Source organism: Carcharodon carcharias, chromosome 7 (assembly GCF_017639515.1).
Source record: "Carcharodon carcharias isolate sCarCar2 chromosome 7, sCarCar2.pri, whole genome shotgun sequence".
Taxonomy (NCBI): Eukaryota; Metazoa; Chordata; class Chondrichthyes; order Lamniformes; family Lamnidae; genus Carcharodon; species Carcharodon carcharias.
Window position 1 is genome coordinate 100722270 of NC_054473.1, and position 19702 is coordinate 100741971.

At 45.8% G+C, this 19702-nt stretch overlaps 1 protein-coding gene across 1 annotated transcript in view; it reads right to left on the minus strand.

The window, feature by feature from the left end:
- Positions 1 to 3058: 3058 nt before the first annotated feature.
- The window catches only part of mrps25 (mitochondrial ribosomal protein S25), a 51602-nt gene continuing 34958 nt past the window's right edge, over positions 3059 to 19702 (minus strand). Inside the window, exons 2-4 of the mRNA XM_041190763.1 lie at positions 19317 to 19423; positions 18951 to 19038; positions 3059 to 3274 (exon numbers count right to left, since the gene is read on the minus strand). Of these exons, the coding sequence (XP_041046697.1) occupies positions 3082 to 3274; positions 18951 to 19038; positions 19317 to 19423 (388 nt within the window). The 3' untranslated portion in view covers positions 3059 to 3081. The remainder of the gene's footprint in view (positions 3275 to 18950; positions 19039 to 19316; positions 19424 to 19702) is intronic.

Here is a 19702-nt window from a genome sequence, read left to right on the forward strand (position 1 = left end):
GGGGTGACCTGATCGAAGTGTACAAGATTATGAGGGGCATGGACAGGGTGGATAGGGAGCAGCTGTTCCCCTTAGTTGAAGGGTCAGTCACGAGGGGACACAAGTTCAAGGTGAGGGGCAGGAGGTTCAGGGGGGAATGTGAGGAAAAACATTTTTACCCAGAGGGTGGTGATGATCTGGAATGCGCTGCCTGGGAGGGTGATGGAGGCAGGTTGCCTCACGTCCTTTAAAAAATACCTGGATGAGCACTTGGCACGTCATAACATTCAAGGCTATGGGCCAAGTGCTGGTAAATGGGATTAGGTCGGTAGGTCAGGTGTTTCTCATGTGTCGGTGCAGACTCAATGGGCTGAAGGGCCTCTTCTGCACTGTGTGATTCTGTGAATTAGAATGGGAAAAGTTAAAACTTGAATTTGAAAGTGAAATGAAGAAATCCGAATTAGATAGGAAAAGAGAAAGAAGGATCTGAAAATTTGAGTTAGAATTAGAAAGAGAGAAATTAGAAAGAGAGGGAAAGAGTAAGGAGAGAGAGAGAATTGGGAAGAGACAAGCTTAAAGCCTGTACATTGGTGGGGAATGGTGAGGATAACCCAAAGCCAACGCCTCAAATTTTCAATTTGGCAAAGAATATTCTCTTGTTATCTAAATTTAGTGAGGAAGGAGTAGGAATGTACTAGGTGTCATTTGAGAAAGTTGCTACAAAACTGAAATGGCCTAAAGAAGGGTGGACTGTGATCTTATAGAATGTTTTCTTGGGAAAAGCTTTGGAGATGTACTCAGAAGAGCAGTCAGGTGACTAACAGAGTAAAGAATGCTGTCCTCAATGCCAATGAGTTAGTACCAGGAGCCGACAGTCAGAAATACAGAAATTTGAAAGTAGCCAAACCCTTGTGGAATTTGCCAGAGATGTTGTTTTATAAGTGGTATAGATCAATGAGGGTTGAACAAGGCTTTGAGAACCTGAAGGAAATGATTCTGGTGGAAGAATTTAAAAAGTGTCCCCTTGGGAAAAAAGTCCCACCCAGATGAACGTAAAGTTCGTAAAATAAAGGATGTTGAGGAAATGGGAGATAATTAGGAAACGACTCAAGCATATTAACAACAGACCCCAGTTTGGAATCTCACAGAAAAACTGGAGAGATGGGGGTGTTTGATACTAAAAAGAAATCTGATTCTGGTGAGAAAGATGGCAAAGGTAAAGATGCAGGCAGTTCTCACGTTAGTGAAAGAGAAAATCCAGCGGATAAGTCTTATTTGAGGAGACTGACCTGTTATTTTTGTCACAAAAAAAAAAGCACATGTAAAGGCGGAACTTTGGAAGTGGATAAAGACATGTGTTAGCACTAGTACAGTTGCCCAGTGTCCCTCCAGAGAGTACTGTCATAGTAGGTAAATCTTATGACAAGGATAAGAATAAGGCCCCACCTGAAGAAGAGTCATACAGACTCAAAATGTTTCTGTTTCTCTCTCCACAGATGCTGTCAGACCTTCTGAGTTTTTCCAACATTTTGTGTTTTTATTCAGATTTCCAGCATCTGCAGTGTTTTGCCTTCATCAAGTTGATTGTTATCCTGAGATACTAGAGCAACTCAGTCACTGATGGTGGCAGATTATTTGAAGCACTCTCCAAAAGGCTCAGTGAATAATGAAGTATTGATATGGGGTATTCCTGGAAATTGTTTACCTGTTCCTTTGTATCAGGTTATTTTAAAATGAGACTATGTTAATGGTCTTATTACTTGTTCCTAATTTCCCTATGGAAGGGGTGGATTTCTTATCAGGAAATTACTTGGCTGGGGATGATTGATGCCTCCAGTGGTTTCAGGAAAGCTGGCTGAAACTGCTGAAACTGAAGTTTTACATGGAAATTTGAATGACTTAGAATAACCCGACATTAAAATTGATGTTCTGACTGGAGATTTGTTGAACGAATCAAAAACTCAGTCTGCTATTTAAAATGGACATTAGAGCCTCAGGCTGAGGAGGAAAAGTTAGTGACAGTTACAGATGTAGTTATAAAAACAGAGTATACTGGAAAAACTCAGCAGGTCTGGCAGCAACATTTTGAGTCCAATCTTTGGAATCCCAAGAAGTTATAAAACAGCCTAAATAAAAAAAAACACAGAAAAAGCATGTGCAGGATGTGGCAAAAATGATAGAGACAGTTTTCACAGCTAATGAAGAGACAAAGAAAAGACATGCTTTGGGGGGGATAGAAAAACTGAGTCCAGTGTTACAGGAATGCAAATACGTGCATGAATATAAGTTAAAACTTCAGAAAGAGGAAGTGACAACTTTTAACAAAATGGAATTGGACAAAACTCAAGTTCAGTGGAATACTGAATACTGAGAAACAGAAGGAGATTAGGAGAATTGGGAACTGTTTCTAGCTTTTCACCATTAAGAAAGTACCCTGTTCTATCCCTTTTCGGTCTTAAGTGGATGACTTCATATTTGCCTACATTGAAGTCAATTTGCCACAACTTTGTCCATTCAATCGGTCGATCAACATCTCTTTGTAATTTTATACTTCCATCTACATTGTTTGTTGTCTATCTTTGTCAACGGCAAATTTAGATTTGTGACTTTCTATCCCATTATTTGAGTTGATAATGACTACATTGTATTCAAGCCCCGGAGCTGTCACATGCTGCCAATTAAAGTTATCCCTAATCTGTCTCCTTCCACTCAGCCGAGTTCCTAATTTGCCTTCAATGCAATGACATTCATCTATGGCTTACAGTCTCTTTGACAAAAATATCAAATGCCTTCTGGAAGTTACATAAATAACATGCAAAGACATTCTCCTCTTCAGTACTTGAGTTACGTCTTCAAAAAAACCAATCAGGTTTGCGAGACATGACCTACAAATCCAAAACAAAACAGAATTACCTGGAAAAACTCAGCAGGTCTGGCAGCATTTGCGGAGAAGAAAAGAGTTGACGTTGAGTCCTGCATCTGTAGTTTTTTGTTTTTACCTACAAATTCATACTGACTCTCTCAGGTCTCTGTGAATTGAAACTGAGTAGTCCCTGTCTTCTGAAACTAAACACATATATGAATTCTTGATGAAAGCTTTATTTACACAGCAGACCCTGCTCGCAGGGCAGTCCGATACTTCCCAGTCATTTCCTTGGGTAAAGGCATCAGACCTGGGCAGGGAACCTGCCCTTCCACTTGACATATGCATTCTCGCAGGCAGTACTTCTTGGGCCCAAAGTGTGCAGGGTGTGAATGCTCTTTCTGCGCTTGCTCATCCGCTTCCAGTAACTCTCTGTGAGAAAACACAAGATATCACCAGCAGCTAGTTACCATTTTGTTGTACATAAACAAATATCAACATCATTAACATTAGCAAGATAAAAGCAAAATACTGCGGGCGCTGGGAATCTGAAATAAAAATAAGAAAATGCCAGAAAAACTCAGCAAGTCTGGCAGCATCTGTGGAGAGAAAAACAGAGTTAACTTTTCAAGTCTGAATGACTCTCTGAAGAAGGCTAGGCCAGCATTTATTGCCCATCCCTAACTGCCCTTGAGGAGGTGGTGGTGAGCTGCCTTCTTGAACGGCTGCTATCCATGTGGTGTAGGTACACTCACAGTGCTGTTAGGGAGTTCCAGGATTTTGACCCAGCGACAGTGAAGGAACGGCGATATATTTCCAAGTCAGGATGTATGAGACTTGGAGGGGAACCTGCCCGCAACCCAACGGCTTGTCGCTGCTCCCACACAAATTTTATCAGCAGAAGGGATGGCATTGAGATGCGCAACAGTAGGCCAATTGTGGCCTTTGAGTAGGCAAGATTCTCCTGCTCATCGTGCCGCTGACCTGATTAACTGGAGGCAAGAGAGGCCGGCCTGGCCTCATCACCTGTTAGCAGTGAAGGAGGGAGTCCCTCCTTAACAGATCCATTGGGCCCAGAGGGCTAGAAACAGCCGCCACCCCTATCTCTCTCCTCAAAGTCCGATACCTCAGAAAATTCAGCGCAAAGTGCATGCCATCACTGAGGTAGAGCTGCACAATTAGAGGATCTGCACTGAGGTAGAGCTGCACCATCAGAGGGACCACTCTGAGGTGGAGTTGCACCATCAGAGGGACCACACTGAGGTAGAGCTGCACCATCAGAGGATTCGCACTGAGGTGGAGCTGCACAATCAGAGGATCCGCACTGAGGTAGAGCTGCACAATCAGAGGATTCGCACTGAGGCAGAGCTGCACAATCAGAGGATTCGCACTGAGGCGGAGCTGCACCATCAGATATGCCACACTGAGACAGAGTTGCACCATCAGAGGAACAACACTGAGGTGGAATTGCACCATCAGAGGATCCGCACTGAGGCTGAGCTGCGCCATCAGAGGGACTGCACTGAGGTGGAGCTGTACCATCAGAGGGACTGCACTGAGGTGGAGCTGTACCATCAGAGGGACTGCACTGAGGTGGAGCTGTACCATCAGAGGGACTGCACTGAGGTGGAGCTGTACCATCAGAGGGACTGCCCTGAGGTAGAGCTGCACCATCAGAGGATCCGCACTGAGGTGGAGCTGCACCATCACAAGGACTGCACTGAGGTGGAGCTGCACCATCAGAGGGACTGCACTGAGGTAGAGCTGCACCATCAGAGGATCCGCACTGAGGTGGAGCTGCACCATCACAAGGACTGCACTGAGGTGGAGCTGCACCATCAGAGGATCCGCACTGAGGTGGAGCTGCACCATCACAAGGACTGCACTGAGGTAGAGCTGCACCATCAGAGGATCCGCACTGAGGTGGAGCTGCACCATCACAAGGACTGCACTGAGGTGGAGCTGCACCATCAGAGGATCCGCACTAAGGTGGAGCTGCACCATCAGAGGGACTGCACTGAAGCGGACCTGCATCATCAGAGGGACTGCACTGAGGTGGAGCTGCACCATCAGAGGGACTGCACTGAGGTGGAGCTGCACCATCAGAGGGACTGCACTGAGGTGGAGCTGCACCATCAGAGGGACTGCACTGAGGTGGAGCTGCACCATCAGAGGGACTGCACTGAGGTGGAGCTGCACCATCAGAGGGACTGCACTGAGGTGGAGCTGCGCAATCAAGGGACTGCACTGAGGTGGAGCTGCATCAGAGGGACCGCACTGAGGTGGAGCTGCACCATCAGAGGGACTGCACTGAGGCAGTGCTGTACCATCAGAGTATCCGCACTGAAGCGGAGCTGTACCATCAGAGGGACCGCACTGAGGTGGAGCTGCACCATTAGAGGGACTGCACTGAGGTGGAGCTACACCATCAGAGGGACCGCATTGAGGTGGAGCTGCACCATCAGAGGATCCACACTGAGGCAGAGCTGCACCATCAGAGGATCCGCACTGAGGTAGAGCTGCAACATCAGAGGATCCGCACTGAGATAAAGCTGCACCATCGGAGGATCCGCACTGAGGTGGAGCTACACCATCAGAGGGACCGCACTGAGGTGGAGCTGCACCATCAGAGGATCCGCACTGAGGTGGAGCTGCAACATCAGAGGATCCGCACTGAGGTGGAGCTGCACCATCGGAGGATCCGCACTGAGGTGGAGTTGCACCATCAGAGGATCCGCACTGAGGTAGAGCTGCACCATCAGAGGATCCGCACTGAGGTGGAGCTGCACCATCAGATGATCCGCACTGAGGTGGAGCTGCACCATCAGATGATCCGCACTGAGGTAGAGCTGCACCAGAGGGACTGCACTGAGGTAGAGCTGCACCATCAGAGGGACTGCACTGAGGTGGAGCTGCACCATCAGAGGGACTGCACTGAGGTGGAGCTGCACCATCAGAGGGACTGCACTGAGGTGGAGCTGCACCATCAGAGGGACTGCACTGAGGTGGAGCTGCACCATCAGAGGGACTGCACTGAGGTGGAGCTGCACCATCAGGGGATCCACACTGAGGAAGGGCTGTTCCATCAGAGAGACTGCACTGAGATAGAGATGCACCATCAGAGGGACTGCATTGAGGCAGTGTTGTACCATCAGAGGATCCGCACTGAGGTGGAGCTGCACCATCAGAGCATCTGCACTGAGGTGGAGTTGCACCATCAGAGGATCCGCACTGAGGTGGAGCTGCACCATCAGGGGATCCGCACTGAGGTGGAGCTGCACCATCAGAGGATCCACACTGAGGTGGAGCTGCACCATCAGAGGATCCGCACTGAGGTGGAGCTGCACCATCAGAGGATCCGCACTGAGGTGGAGCTGCACCATCAGAGGATCCGCACTGAGGTGGAGCTGCACCATCAGAGGATCCGCACTGAGGTGGAGTTGCACCATCAGAGCATCTGCACTGAGGTGCAGTTGCACCATCAGAGCATCTGCACTGAGGTGGAGCTGCACCATCAGAGGATCTGCACTGAGGTGGAGCTGCACCATCAGAGGATCCGCACTGAGGTTAAGCTGCACCATCAGAAGATCCGCACTGAGGTGGAACTGCACCATCAGAGGACCTGCACTGAGGTGGAGCTGCACCATCAGAGGGACTGTAGAGGTAGAGCTGCACCATCAGAGCGACTGTAGAGGTAGAGCTGCACCATCAGAGGGACTGCAGAGGTAGAGCTGCACCATCAGAGGGACTGCAGAGGTAGAGCTGCACCATCAGAGGGACTGCAGAGGTAGAGCTGCACCATCAGAGGGACTGCAGAGGTAGAGCTGCACCATCAGAGGGACTGCAGAGGTAGAGCTGCTCCATCAGAGGGACTGCAGAGGTAGAGCTGCTCCATCAGAGGGACTGCAGAGGTAGAGCTGCTCCATCAGAGGGACTGCAGAGGTAGAGCTGCTCCATCAGAGGATCCACACTGAGGCAGTGCTGTACTATCAGAGGGAATCCACTGAGGTAGAGCTGCATAGTTGGACAGGCAGTATAGTGGAATATCTATGCTACCGGTGGGGGGAGGGATCGAGTGCTAGACTGTCAGAAGGGGCAATACCGAGTGAGGGCTTTAATGTTGGAGGGAGCAGGAACGAGGTTTGGGAGGAGCACTGCACTGTCGGAGGGTCAGTAGCGAGGAACCGCTGCATTGATGAGGAGATCCAACACAGGATTAGCCGTGCCTGGTCAGCCTTCTACAAACTACAGCAGCAAGTGTTTGACAACAGAGACCTCTGCAAGTCAACAAAGTCCTAGTGTACAGAGCAGCTGTCGTCATCAGATTTCTGTATTGCAGTGAGATCTGGACTGTGCATTAGTGACACGTAAGAGCACTAGAGGAACTCCAGCAATACCTCCACCACATCCTCTGGGTTCAATGGGAAGGAAGTCAAATAAATGCTAGGGCCCTTCTTGAAGCCAGCTGCACAAGCATTCAGGCAAAACTCCTGCAAAATCAACTTTGATGGACTGGATACTGTGTCCGGGTGGTCAAAAACCACCTCCCCGATCAGGTTTCCCTACTCTCAAATGGCTGAGGTTTCAGCGGAGGACAAACAAAACACTTCAAAGACACTCTGAAGCTCCTTGAAGCACGTCAGCATGACTATGAGGGGCTTGCTAGCAGTTGTTCAAAATGGCGACAATCTGGCCATCAAGCTGCATCATGCTTTGGGTCACAATGTCTTAATGATGATACACAGCACTGGCAGACAAGGAAAGAAAAGGAAACAGATCCTACACTCTAGATCCCACTACCTTGTCGGATGCCCTAGCATGTAACCTGAGGAGATATGATCCACGAATTGAGAGACAGCCAAAGACTGAGAAAGCACCACACTGTCAGATAGAGGGGTCAGAGGGAGCACTGCACAGTCGGAGGGAGAGTACTGTGGGAGCGCCACACTGTCAAAGGGTCGGTATTAAAGGAGCACTGCAGTGTTGGAGGGTCAGTACTGAGGGAGCGCTGCACTGTCAGAGGGTCAGTCTGAGGGAGCGCTGCACTGTTGGAGGGTCAGTACTGAGGGAGCACTGCACTGTTGGAGGGTCAGTACAAAGGGAGCATTGCAGTGTTGGAGGGTCAGTACAAAGGGAGCATTGCAGTGTTGGATGGTCAGCACTAAGGGGGTGCTGCGCCGTTGGAGGTGCTGTGTTGGGGGAGCGCTGTACCTTGTCCGTGAGATTCAGCTTCTGTTGCCTCGACTAGAAAGCATCAATCTGTATTTATATAGTGCTTCTAATTTAATAAGGCATCTCAAGATGCTTCACAGGAGCATTCTCTTCAGTCTGCAGGCAGGTCCAACCTACAGTACCGCAAGCTACACCACGGGTAGGAAGCAGGTCCCAAATGCACCCCTGCCGGAACAGGGTTCAAATCCAGTGCTGTTGGCACCAATCTGATTCAAACCTTGCCAGCCAGCTAACTGAACCAAACTGCAGCACCAAGGAGTCAGAGTTGCTGTGGCAACATGTGCTTTAATATACATGTTGTAGTCTACAGCAATGAATAGTGATGGTAAAGGCTCCAATGTTTTCCCATCACATGGCTGACCTCTTCACCTCTTACCAATGGCCATTGGTGTATGTTGGAAGAATTTACAGGTTGATACTCAATGGCCCAGATCTTCCAATCTCAGGATAGTCAGAAACTGGACGTCCCCTGGGAGATGTGCCATGGGACCCCATGGAAGTCCCAATGCAAGAAATCCTTGGGGATTGCCTGGGAAGTTTGAACTTCTGATGGGCAATTCCCCTGCTCCCTGCAACCCTCTGAGAAAGTCTCCAAGTCTGAGTGAGATTTGGAGACTTCGGGCGGTTCCGACGTACTTACCTGCATAGTTACCCAAGAAATGTTACAGTGCAAAACCTAGTCCATCCCTGGATAACTATACAAATCACTTATACTGACCTCCCCACAAACTAACCCCTTGACCACATGACTACCCCTCTACCCCACTACCGACCCAACTAGTCCCCAACTGACCTGAAATGCCCCCACCATCCAACTCCCCCCTTGACCCAACAACCCCTCCTGACCCACCTACTCACTCAACCACCTGCCACCCTACCCACCCTTTCTTTAAAAATTCTTTCACAGGATGTGGACATCACTAGCTTAGCGAGCATATTCCTCATCCTTAATTGCCCTTGAGAAGGTGGTGGTGAGCTGCTTTCTTGAACTTCTGCAGTCCATGTGGTGTAGGTTCACCCACAGTGCTGTTAGGGACAGGTTCAGGATTTTGACCCAGTGACAGTGAAGGAACCTGCCATCCCACTACCTCACCCATGTGCCACCCTACCCCTTTACTTCACCCAGCCAACCCATCTTATTCACCAGCCGATCCTCTTTGCTGCTCTCTCCGAGCTTTGCTACACTGAGTCAGTTTGGAAGGATCCTCTCTCGGAAGATTGCTTAGAAAAACTAGAGGAAGATAAATGGGTTTTTTTTTGCCTGATCAGGGTTGGAAATAGGTTTCTGATCCTGCTCAGAAGATTTGGGCTAATCTGTTTTGTTGCGTTATGAATTCACCTTCCTTGACCTTCAAGTCCTGGAGCGGGACTTGAACCCTGGGGATTCTGGCTCACAGGCAGGGACACTACCCACTGCACCACAAGACTTCCTTACTCTTGTATTATAAAACACAATATGACACCGAGACACAAGGCTTTAGGTTAGGTAAACAGGTTGGTCAAAGGAGTAGGTTTTAAAGAGGGACTTAAAAGGAGAAAAGAGAGGTAGAGAGACAGAGAGGTGAAGGGAATTCCAGAGCTCAGGGTTTTTGAAGCTAAAGACATGGTCATCAATGGCGGAACAATTAAAATCGGGAATGCTCAAGAGGCCAGAATTAGATGAGTGCCGATATCTCAGAAGATTGCTAGCGGAGATTCCAGAGATAAGAAGGGGTTAGGACGTGGAGGGATTTGAAAAAAGAATGAGAATTTTAAAACCAGGGTGTTTCTTAACTGGGATCCAATGTGGGTCAGTACGTACAGCAGGGGTGATATGTGAATAGGACTTGGTACAAGTAAGGACTGGGCAACAGAGTTTTGGACAACCTCAAGTTTTATGTAGGATAGGATGTGGGAGGCCAACAAGGAATACATTGAAACAATCAAGTCACAAGGTAACAAAGGCATGGGTGAGGATTTCATCATCAGGTGAGCCTAGGCAGGGGCAGGGTCGGTCACTTTTGTGGAAGTGGAAGTTGGCGTTCTTAGTGATAATGTGGCTATGACAAGGCATTGGCTGGAGTGTGCAGTTGTAAAATGGCAGTGCTGCCATCAAATCAGCAAGCACACTGATTTGCATCATGGGCTGCCTGCTCCACATGCTGCTGCCAGTCAGTAGATGTGCGCATGTAAACCCCTTTACCAGGACAATCTACGCACTTCCCATCAGAAGTGTGCATCTACATCTTGAACCTGATTTCAAGCATTAGATAGCTGCATAGCTCCTGAAAAATGGGGCTACATTGCACAATGTAGCCCCCCACAGAGATACTGAGAGGAACATAGAAATGTTTATAAGTATTGGGATATACATAGAAACACAACAAAAGATTTTTTCCCATAGTTATTTTATATATGGAGAAAAAGATGGAGAGAGAGATATAGATAATTACATTTAGGAATCAATGTTGGGACTGTTGCTGTTTACTAATTTTATTAATAATCCAAATGTTGGTTTTGTAAGAATTATGGGCTTTAATATACTTTTTCTTGTATTATGAATTTCAGACTGTGCTTTATAAATGTTTCTGTGGGCTTTTGGTAAACCAAGAGGTAAGTGATGGTATGTGAATAACCATTTATTTTGATTAGTTTAGATATTAGGGATGGATATTGCATGAATCTAGATATTCATAGAAGCAAAGGGCGGGATTTTCCTGCCCCGGCTGCCATTGGGATTGTCCGGTCCCACCGAAAGTCAATGGGCTTTTGGCTGGGCTGCCAAATCTCCCGCGGCAGCTCCCACCACGGTGGGGCTGGAAAATCCCGGCCAAAGGGATTCAGTAAGACAATGGAGATGAAAACAGACTGAGTCTGTCTGCAGAATGTCCAGTCATAACAGTAAGAGGCAGGAAGACAGTTATATTGTTATTCTGTCTCTATATTCCTGATTGTACTACTAAAAAACCTAAATGTAAAGCACCATTACAGAAACATAGAGAATAGCAAGAGTAGATTGTTGATCCTTAGAGCCTGCTCTGCCATTCAATATGATCATGGCTCATCCTCCATCTCATCGCCATACTCCCGCTCTCTCCCCATACCCCTTGGTGCCTTTAGAGTCTAGAAATCTATTTCTTTCCTTCTTAAATATATTCAGTGACTTGGACTCCACAGCCCTCTGTGGTAGATAATTTCACAGGTTCACCACCCTCTGAATGAAGAAGTTTCTCTTCATCTCAGTCCTAAATGGCCTACCCTGTATCCTGAGACTGTGACCCCTCATTCTTGACACCCCCCCCATCCAGAGGAAACATCATGCCTGCATCCAGTCTGCCCAGCCCTGTCAGAATTTTATACATTTCAGTGAGATCCCATCTCATTCTTCTAAACTCCAATGAATACAGCCCTAGATGACCTCATCTCTCTTCATATGACAATCCTGCCATCCCAGGAATCAGTCTGGTGAACCTTTGCTGCACTCCCTCTATGGCAAGTACATCTTTTCTTAGGTAAGGTGACCAAAACTGCACACAATACTCCAGGTGTGGTCTCACCAAGACCCTGTACAGTTGCATTAAGACATCCTTGCTCCTATACCCGAGTCCTCTTATAATGAAGGCCAACAATACCATTTGCCTTCTTAACTGCTTGCTGCAAGCATTGCTTTCACTGACTGGTGTACAAGGACACCCAGGTCCCTTTGTACATCAACATTTCCCAATTTATCAACATTTAAATAATACTCTGCCATTCTGTTTTTCCTACAGAAGCGGATGACTTCACACTTATCCATGTTATACTGCATCTGCCATGTATTTTCCCACTCACTCAACTTGTCTAAATCACCTTGAAGCCTCTTTACATCCTCCTCACCATTCATTCTCACCAAACTTTGTGTCGTCAGCAAACTTGGAAATATTACATTTGGCTCCCTGATCCAAATCATTGGTATATATTGTGAATAGCTGGGGCCCAAGCACTGATCCCTTTGGTGTCCCACTGTCTGTCATTCTGAAAAAGACCCATTTATTCCAACTTTCTGTTTCCTGTCTGCTAACCAATTCCCAATCCATGCCAACATATTACCTATCCCCAATCCCATGTGCACAATAACCTCTTAAGTGGGAGTTCATCAAAAGCTTTCTGAAAATCCAAATACACTACATCCACTAGTTCTCCCTTATCTATTCTGCTAGTTACATCCTCAAAAAACTCCAGTAGTTTTGTCAAGCATTTCCCTTTCATAGATCCATGCTGACTTTGTTTAAACCAGATGATATTTTCTAAGTTTTCTGTTATCTCATCCTTTATAATACTGTCATAGACTCTAGTAGCATTTTCCCTAATATTGATGTTAGGTTAACCGGTCTGTAATTTCCTGGGTTCTCCCTCCCTCCTTTGTTAAATATTGCGGTTACATTTGCCACTCTCCAATCTGCTGGCATTGTTCCAGGATCTTTGGAAGGTGACAATCAACGCAACCACTATTTCCATGGCCACCTCCTTTAGTACCCTCGGCTGTGGATTTATCGGCTTTCAATCCCATTAATTTCTCCTGCACAATTGTTTTAGTAATACTAATTTCCTTCAATTCCTCCTTCTCACTAAACCGTTGGTTCACTAGCATTTCTGGGAAGATATTTGTGTCTTCCTCTGTGAAGACAGAACTAAAGTAGTTGTTTAATTGCTCTGCCATTTCCTTGTTTTCTATTGTAAATTGTCTCATTTCGGACTGTAAGGGACCTATATTTGCCTTCATTAATCTTTTTACATACTTATAGAAGCTTTACAGTCCACTTTTATGTTCCTTGCAAGTTTACCCTCATACTCTATTTTTCCCCTCTTAATCAATCTCTCGATCCTCCTTTGCCGAATTCTAAACTGCTCCCAAACCTCAGGTTTGCTACTTTTTTTAAGCAAGTTTATATGACTCCTCTTTGGATCTAATAGAACCATAGAACACTACAGCACAGAAAACAGGCCATTCGGCCCTTCTAGTCTGTGCCAAAATATTATTCCGCTAGTCCCATTGACCAGCACCTAGTCCATAACCCTCCAGACCTCTCCCATCCATGTATCTATCCAATTTATTCTTAAAACTTAAGAGTGAGCCCGCATTTACTACGACAGATGGTAGCTCGTTCCACACTCTCACCACTATCTGAGTGAAGAAGTTCCCCCTAATGTTCCCCCTAAACCTTTCCCCTTTCACCCTAAAACCATGTCCTCTCGTGTTTATCTCTCCTAATCTAAGTGGAAAGAGCCTACTCGCATTTACTCTGTCTATACTCCAAGGAATAAAGTCCTAACCTGTTTAATCTTTCCCTGTAACTCAATTCCTTAAGACCCGGCAACATCCTAGTAAATCTTCTCTGCACTCTCTCAATCTTACTGATATCTTTTCTGTAGTTAGGCAACCAGAACTGCACACAATACTCCAAAGTTGGCCTCACCAATGTCTTATACAACCTCATCATAACATCCCAACTCCTATATTCAATATTTTGATTTATGAAGGCCAGTATGCCAAAAGCCTTCTTTACAACCCTGTCCACCTGTGATGCCACTTTCAGGGAAATATGTACCTGAACTCCCAGATCTCTTTGTTCCTCCGCACTACTCAGTGCCCTACCATTTTACTATGTATGTCCTACCTTGGTTTGTCCTTCCAAAATGCAACACCTCACACTGCTCCGCATTAAATTCCATCTGCCATTTTCTGGCCCATTTTTCCAGTTGGTCCAGATCTCTCTGCAAGCTTTGAAAGCCTTCCTCGCTGTCCACAACGCCTCCAATCATAGTGTCATCAGCAAACTTGCTGATCCAATTCACCACATTATCATCCAAATCATTGATATAGACAACAAACAACAATGGGCCCAGCACAGATCCCTGAGTCACAGACCTCCAGTCTGAGAAGCAATCATCCACTACCACTCTTTGTCTTCTCCCACACAGCCAATACTATCCTTAATTTCTTTTGTTAGCCATGGTTGGGCCACTTTTCCTGTTCTGTTTTTGCGCCAGAAAGGGATGTATGTAACTGTCGCAATGCATACTTAAATATTCGTTACATGTTCCTTAAATATTAGCCATTGCCTACACACCGTCATGCCTTTTAATGAAGTTCCCCAATCTATCTTGGCCAACTTACACCTCTTAGCTCTGTGTTTAGCTCCTTTGTTTAGAATTAGGAGCCTAATTTTGGATCGTCCATCTTCACTTTCCATCCTAATGAAGAATTCATGTTATGGTCACTGTTCCCTAAAGGATTCCGCACAACAGGATTATTAATTAACCTCTTCTCATTGCTCATTACCAAATCTAGGATAGCCTGTATCCTCGTTGGTTTTTTAGACCAGTACGTTGAAGAACCATCTTGTATACCCTCCAGGAATTCATCCACCACAGCATTATTGCTAATTTGGTTTGCCCCAGTCTATATGTAGATTAAAGTCACCCATGATTACTGTTACATGCATCTCGAATTTCCTGTTTATTGCTGTCTCCTACCTCACTACTACTGTTTGGAGGCCTATTGATAACTCCCACTAATGTTTTCCGCCCCTTGTTGCTTCTTAGCTCCACCCAGACTGATTCTACATCTAAATTTTCTGATCTAATATTCTCTCTCACTATTGCACCGATTTCATCCTTAACTAACAATGCAATGCCATGCCACCTCCTTTTCTTTTTTGCCTGTCCTTCTTAAATACCGAGTACCCTTTGGATATTCAGTTCCCAGCCCTGGTCACCCTGCAGCCATGTTCCCATAATTGCAATCATATTGTACCATTTACATCTATTTGCACTGTCAATTCATCTACCTTATTGCGAATGCTCTGTGCATTCAGGTACAGTGCCTTTAGACTTGTCCTTTTAACATTTTTAGACAATTTTTATATTATGGCCCAATTTGCTGCTGGCCATTGTTTCCTCTGCCTTCCACTTTTGCTTTCTACTTTTCTGTCCTTCATTCCTATCTTTGTTTCTCTCTCTTGTGTCTCCCTGCTCAGGTTCTCAACCCCTGCCACTCTAGTTTAAACCCTCTCCCACAGTACTAACCAATACCCCTGTGAGGATAATGGTGCCAGTCCTGCTGGGGTGCAACTCGTCCAGCTTGTACGGATTCCATCTTCCCCAGGATTAGTCCCAATGCCTCAGGAATCTAAATTCCTCCCTCCTACACCATAGCTCCAGCCACGCATTCATTTGATTCATTCTCCTATTCCTGATCTCACTAGCATGTGCCACTCGGGGTAATCCTGAGATTACTACCTTTGAGGTCCTGGTTTTTTTCTATCTCCCTATATTCTGCTTTTAGGACCTCATTCCTCTTTTTACCTATGTCATTGGTACCGATATGGGCCACGACCTCTGGCTGTTCACCCTCCCCCTTCAGAATGTCCTGCAGCCGCTCAAGCAGCATCCTTGACCCTTGCACCAGGGAGGCAACACACAATCCTGCTTTCATGTCTGTGGTGCAGACACGTCTATATGCGCCCCTTATGATAGAATCCCCTGTCACAATTGCTCTCCTGCTCTTTTTTCTCCCCCTCTTGTGCAGCTGAGCCACTCATGGTGCCACAGACTTTGCTCTTGCTACCTTCCCCTGTGAAACCATCTCTCCGAACAGTATCCAAAATGGAAAATCTGTTAAAGGGGGAGATGGACCCAGAGGACTCCGGCACTAGTTGCCTAGTGCTTTTACTCTGTCTGGTGGTCACCCATTCCCTTTCTAGCCGTGCACTTTTTATCTGCAGTGTAACCACCTCACTAAGTGCTATCCATGAAAATCTCAGACCTGTGGATGCCCCACAGTGACTCCAGCCGCAACTCCAGCTCCGAAAAAGCAGATTTCAAGTAGCTACAGCTGGGGCCACTTCTTGCACACATGGTCGTGGAAGTGTCCCTGTCTTCCCACATTGCACAGGAGAAACGTTCCACATGACTGAGCTGCCCTGCTGTGACTTACCATTAAATTACTCACTTTACTCTTATTTCCTCTATTTTAGGGAATATTAAGGACAGTAGAAATACTCACCAGGTCCTACTTACCAAGGCCTCTGCTCTTCTTTCTGAGGAAAGGTTGAAAATGAAAGGATCACCCCCCCTTCCCTCTTCACTGAACTCCCTCACTCACCAAATTCCAACTTAAGTACTCTAATGCAGCCCAAAGCAGCACTCCAGTGCAGACAAGCCAGCACTATAGATGGCCTGCTTTTCTCCTCTCTGAATCAAGCTTCTGAAAACCTGTTTAAGCCTGTTATCTAATTAACTAGCTACAGCTACAAGCAGAGCCTGTATAACCACCTACTTTAAAGCTGGACTAAAACTCACTGCCAACCCAAAGAGCAACTTTTAGTTAATTGCTAAATTAAAGAAAGACTGGACTTTAGATAGAAAATAACCCCTAAATTAACCCTTAAGAATCCTTCACTCACCAAACTCAAACTTAAGCACTTTAATGCAGCCCAAAACAGCACTCCAATGCAGACCTCCTGTGAAGGCCATTCGCAATTCTTCAGATACTGAAGCAGTCCATGTCCAAGTGCAGCAAGAACCGGACAATGCCCAGGTTTGGACTGACAAGTGGCAAGTAACATTTGGGCTACACATGTGCCAGACAATGACTGTCTCCAACAGAAGAGAATCTAACCATTGCACCTTGACATTCAATGGCATTACCATCACTGAATCCCCCACTATCAATATCCTGGGGGTTATCATTGCCAGAAACTGAACCGTACTAGCCATATAAATACAATGGCTACAAGAGCAGGTCAGAGGCTAGGAAGCCTGTGGTGAGTAACTCACCTCCTGACTCCCCAAAGCCTGTCCACAAGGCACAAGTCAGGAGTATGATCGAATACTCCCCACTTGCCTGGATGAGTGCAGCTCCCACAAGACCCAAGAAGCTCAACGCAATCCAGGAAAAAGCAGCCCGCTTGATTGGCATGCCTTCCACAAACATTCACTCCCTCTGCCACTGATGCACAGTGGCAGCAGTGTGTACCATCTACAAGATGCCCGGCAGGACTCACCAAGGCTCCTTATATAGTACCTTCTAAAGCCATGACTACTACCATCTAGAAGGACAAGGGCAGCAGATACATGGGAACACCACCGCCTGGAAGTCCAAGCCACACACCATCCTGACTTGGAAATATCCTTCACTGTCGCTGGGTCAAAATCCTGGAGCTCCCTTCCTAACAGCACTTTGGGTGTACCTACATCTCATGAACTGCAGCAGTTCAAGAAGGAAGCCTATCACCACCTCCTCAAGTGTAATTAGGTATGAGCAATAAATGCTGGCCTAGACAGCAATGCCCACATACCACGAATGAATAAAAAACAACATAAGCCTATTAAGGTGTCTTTGTGCTAACTTTGTTAATTGTCCAGGGCGTAACTACTGACTTGAGTATTCATGGCCCATTGATACAATTATTGGTGGATTATTGCTGGAGTATTGAGGGTCTATTGATGTAAGCCTGAATGGAGTTTCGATTGTATTGATTGCATTATGAATGCAAGTCAATTGCTTTTGCCAAATATGGTAGGAGAAATCCTGGCTATCAGAGCTAGAGAAAGATAACAGGGGCTCTCCAAAAGGGTCCAGTAAATTGGTGTACAGGTTCATAGACAAAAGAAGATGGAAGAGAGAGGGAAGAAAGAGAAGTCAGAGCAGACCAGAATGAGTGTTGACCTGTGTCCGAGTTGCTCCAGTAAGTAATGGCTGTGTGACTTGTAAACTATCGCCTGGTTGTTAAATATTACTTAATAAATCGTCTTAAATTGTTACATCGAAACTGTCTGCCAACTTACTGCTTTGACAAGAACCTGAATAAAAGTTCAAGTAACTTAGTGAATCTCAAAGTGTTGGGGGCACCAATAACAAATTTGCAGGTAATACTAATATCTGAACACGTCTTAGGTATATAGGTGTTTGTGTACGTATATCAATACGAACCTACAAATTAGGAGCAGGAGTAGGGCCAAGCTGATCTCTTTGTGGCCCCAACTCCACATTCCATCTACCCCTGATAGATTCTTGACTAACAAGGGAGTCAAGGGTTATCTATCTCTGCCTTAAAAATATTCAATGACCCTGCCTCCACCACACTCTGGGGAAGAGAGTTCCAAAGATTCACGATTCTCAGAAATTTTTTTTTTCTCATCTCCATCTTAAAAAGGAGACCCCTTATTTTTAAATTGTGCCCCCTGGTTTTACTCTCTCCCACAGTGGAGGGGGGGAACATCCTTTCAACATCCACTCTGTCAAGTCCCCTCAGGATCTTATATGTTTCAATAAGATCACCTCTCAGTCTTCTAAACTCCAATGGATACAGGCCCAATCTGTCCAACCTTTCCCTGCAAGATAACGCCCCCATTCCGGGTATCAGTCGAGTGAACCTTCTTTGAACTGCTTCTAATGCTTTGACAATGACATTCAAATCTATATAAAAACAGAAAATGCTCAAAAAATTCAGCAGGTCTGGCAGCATCTGTAGGGAGAGAAAAACAGAGTTAACATTTCAAGTCTGTAGGCCGCTTCTTCAGAGCTCTGGAGAAGCTTGTTAACCTGTGTTGCTATTTTTGGTGATTTGTGCCCCTAGATCCCTTTGTCCTCTACCCCATTAAAATTCATTTTATAAGCAGTTCCTGACCTGAGTGAACTCCTGAGTGGGAGCAGAGAATTGGAGGGTGAAAATTCTGGGGGAGAGAGAGGCATATACGAATGAAACTATGAAATCTCCCGTTAGACCATCTTGCACTGTGGCTTTATCCACTACAGCCAAGCAGGTAGATTTTAAGATGGGATCCTGCAATGCAAACAGATAAAATTGAACATTACATACCTATGGTATTAATACAGTAAAACAAAGCTCACCGGCTCTTTCCCAGGATTGTCTTCACATGTTCAACAATTTCTTTGTGGTTCTTTCCTTCTACATCAACCAAGACCTGTTCACCATCATCTGGGGAGAAATGGCAAAAGTGCAAATTTAGACATAATACTGAAACAATTTGACACTATCTCCCATATCCGAGACAGGCCAACCACACCCCCCGAAAAATGGTCTGGCCTCACTGCTCAGACAATCTCATCCTTGTTCCCTCCTCTCCCCGAGTCTGACCAGCCCCATTCCCCTAAAGCAGCATCATATCTGTCACCAAAACTCAGGTTGTTCAAGCTCTCTAGAGCTGCCACAGTTTAATAACAAACTTTTAAGTACAGGAGGAACTGAAGGCTTACCTAAATAAAATCTTAGAAATGGTGATGGTGTCAGGTTTTTGAACATAACAATTTGAACCCAGGGATTCTGGTACTGGATCTGAGGCACGTTGAAGAAAACAAACTTTCTGAAAAGAAACAAATTGAAATAGGTCAATATCACAAGCTGAAGTACTGCAAGGTCATGATCAACCTGAGGATGCCTGAGATTGCAGTGCTGGATTAGTTCTACATGGTATTTTCCTGTTTAACGATATCTGTTTAAAACATAACCAGTTTCATTGAACATTGAACTAGTGCAACATCCAGAATAGGTGGAAGAGCTCCTGAACTAGACATGCACGGCATCCACAGGGCGGTAATCCATTGAACTCACCATGCCCGGCTATAACAGGCCAGTGATCCAC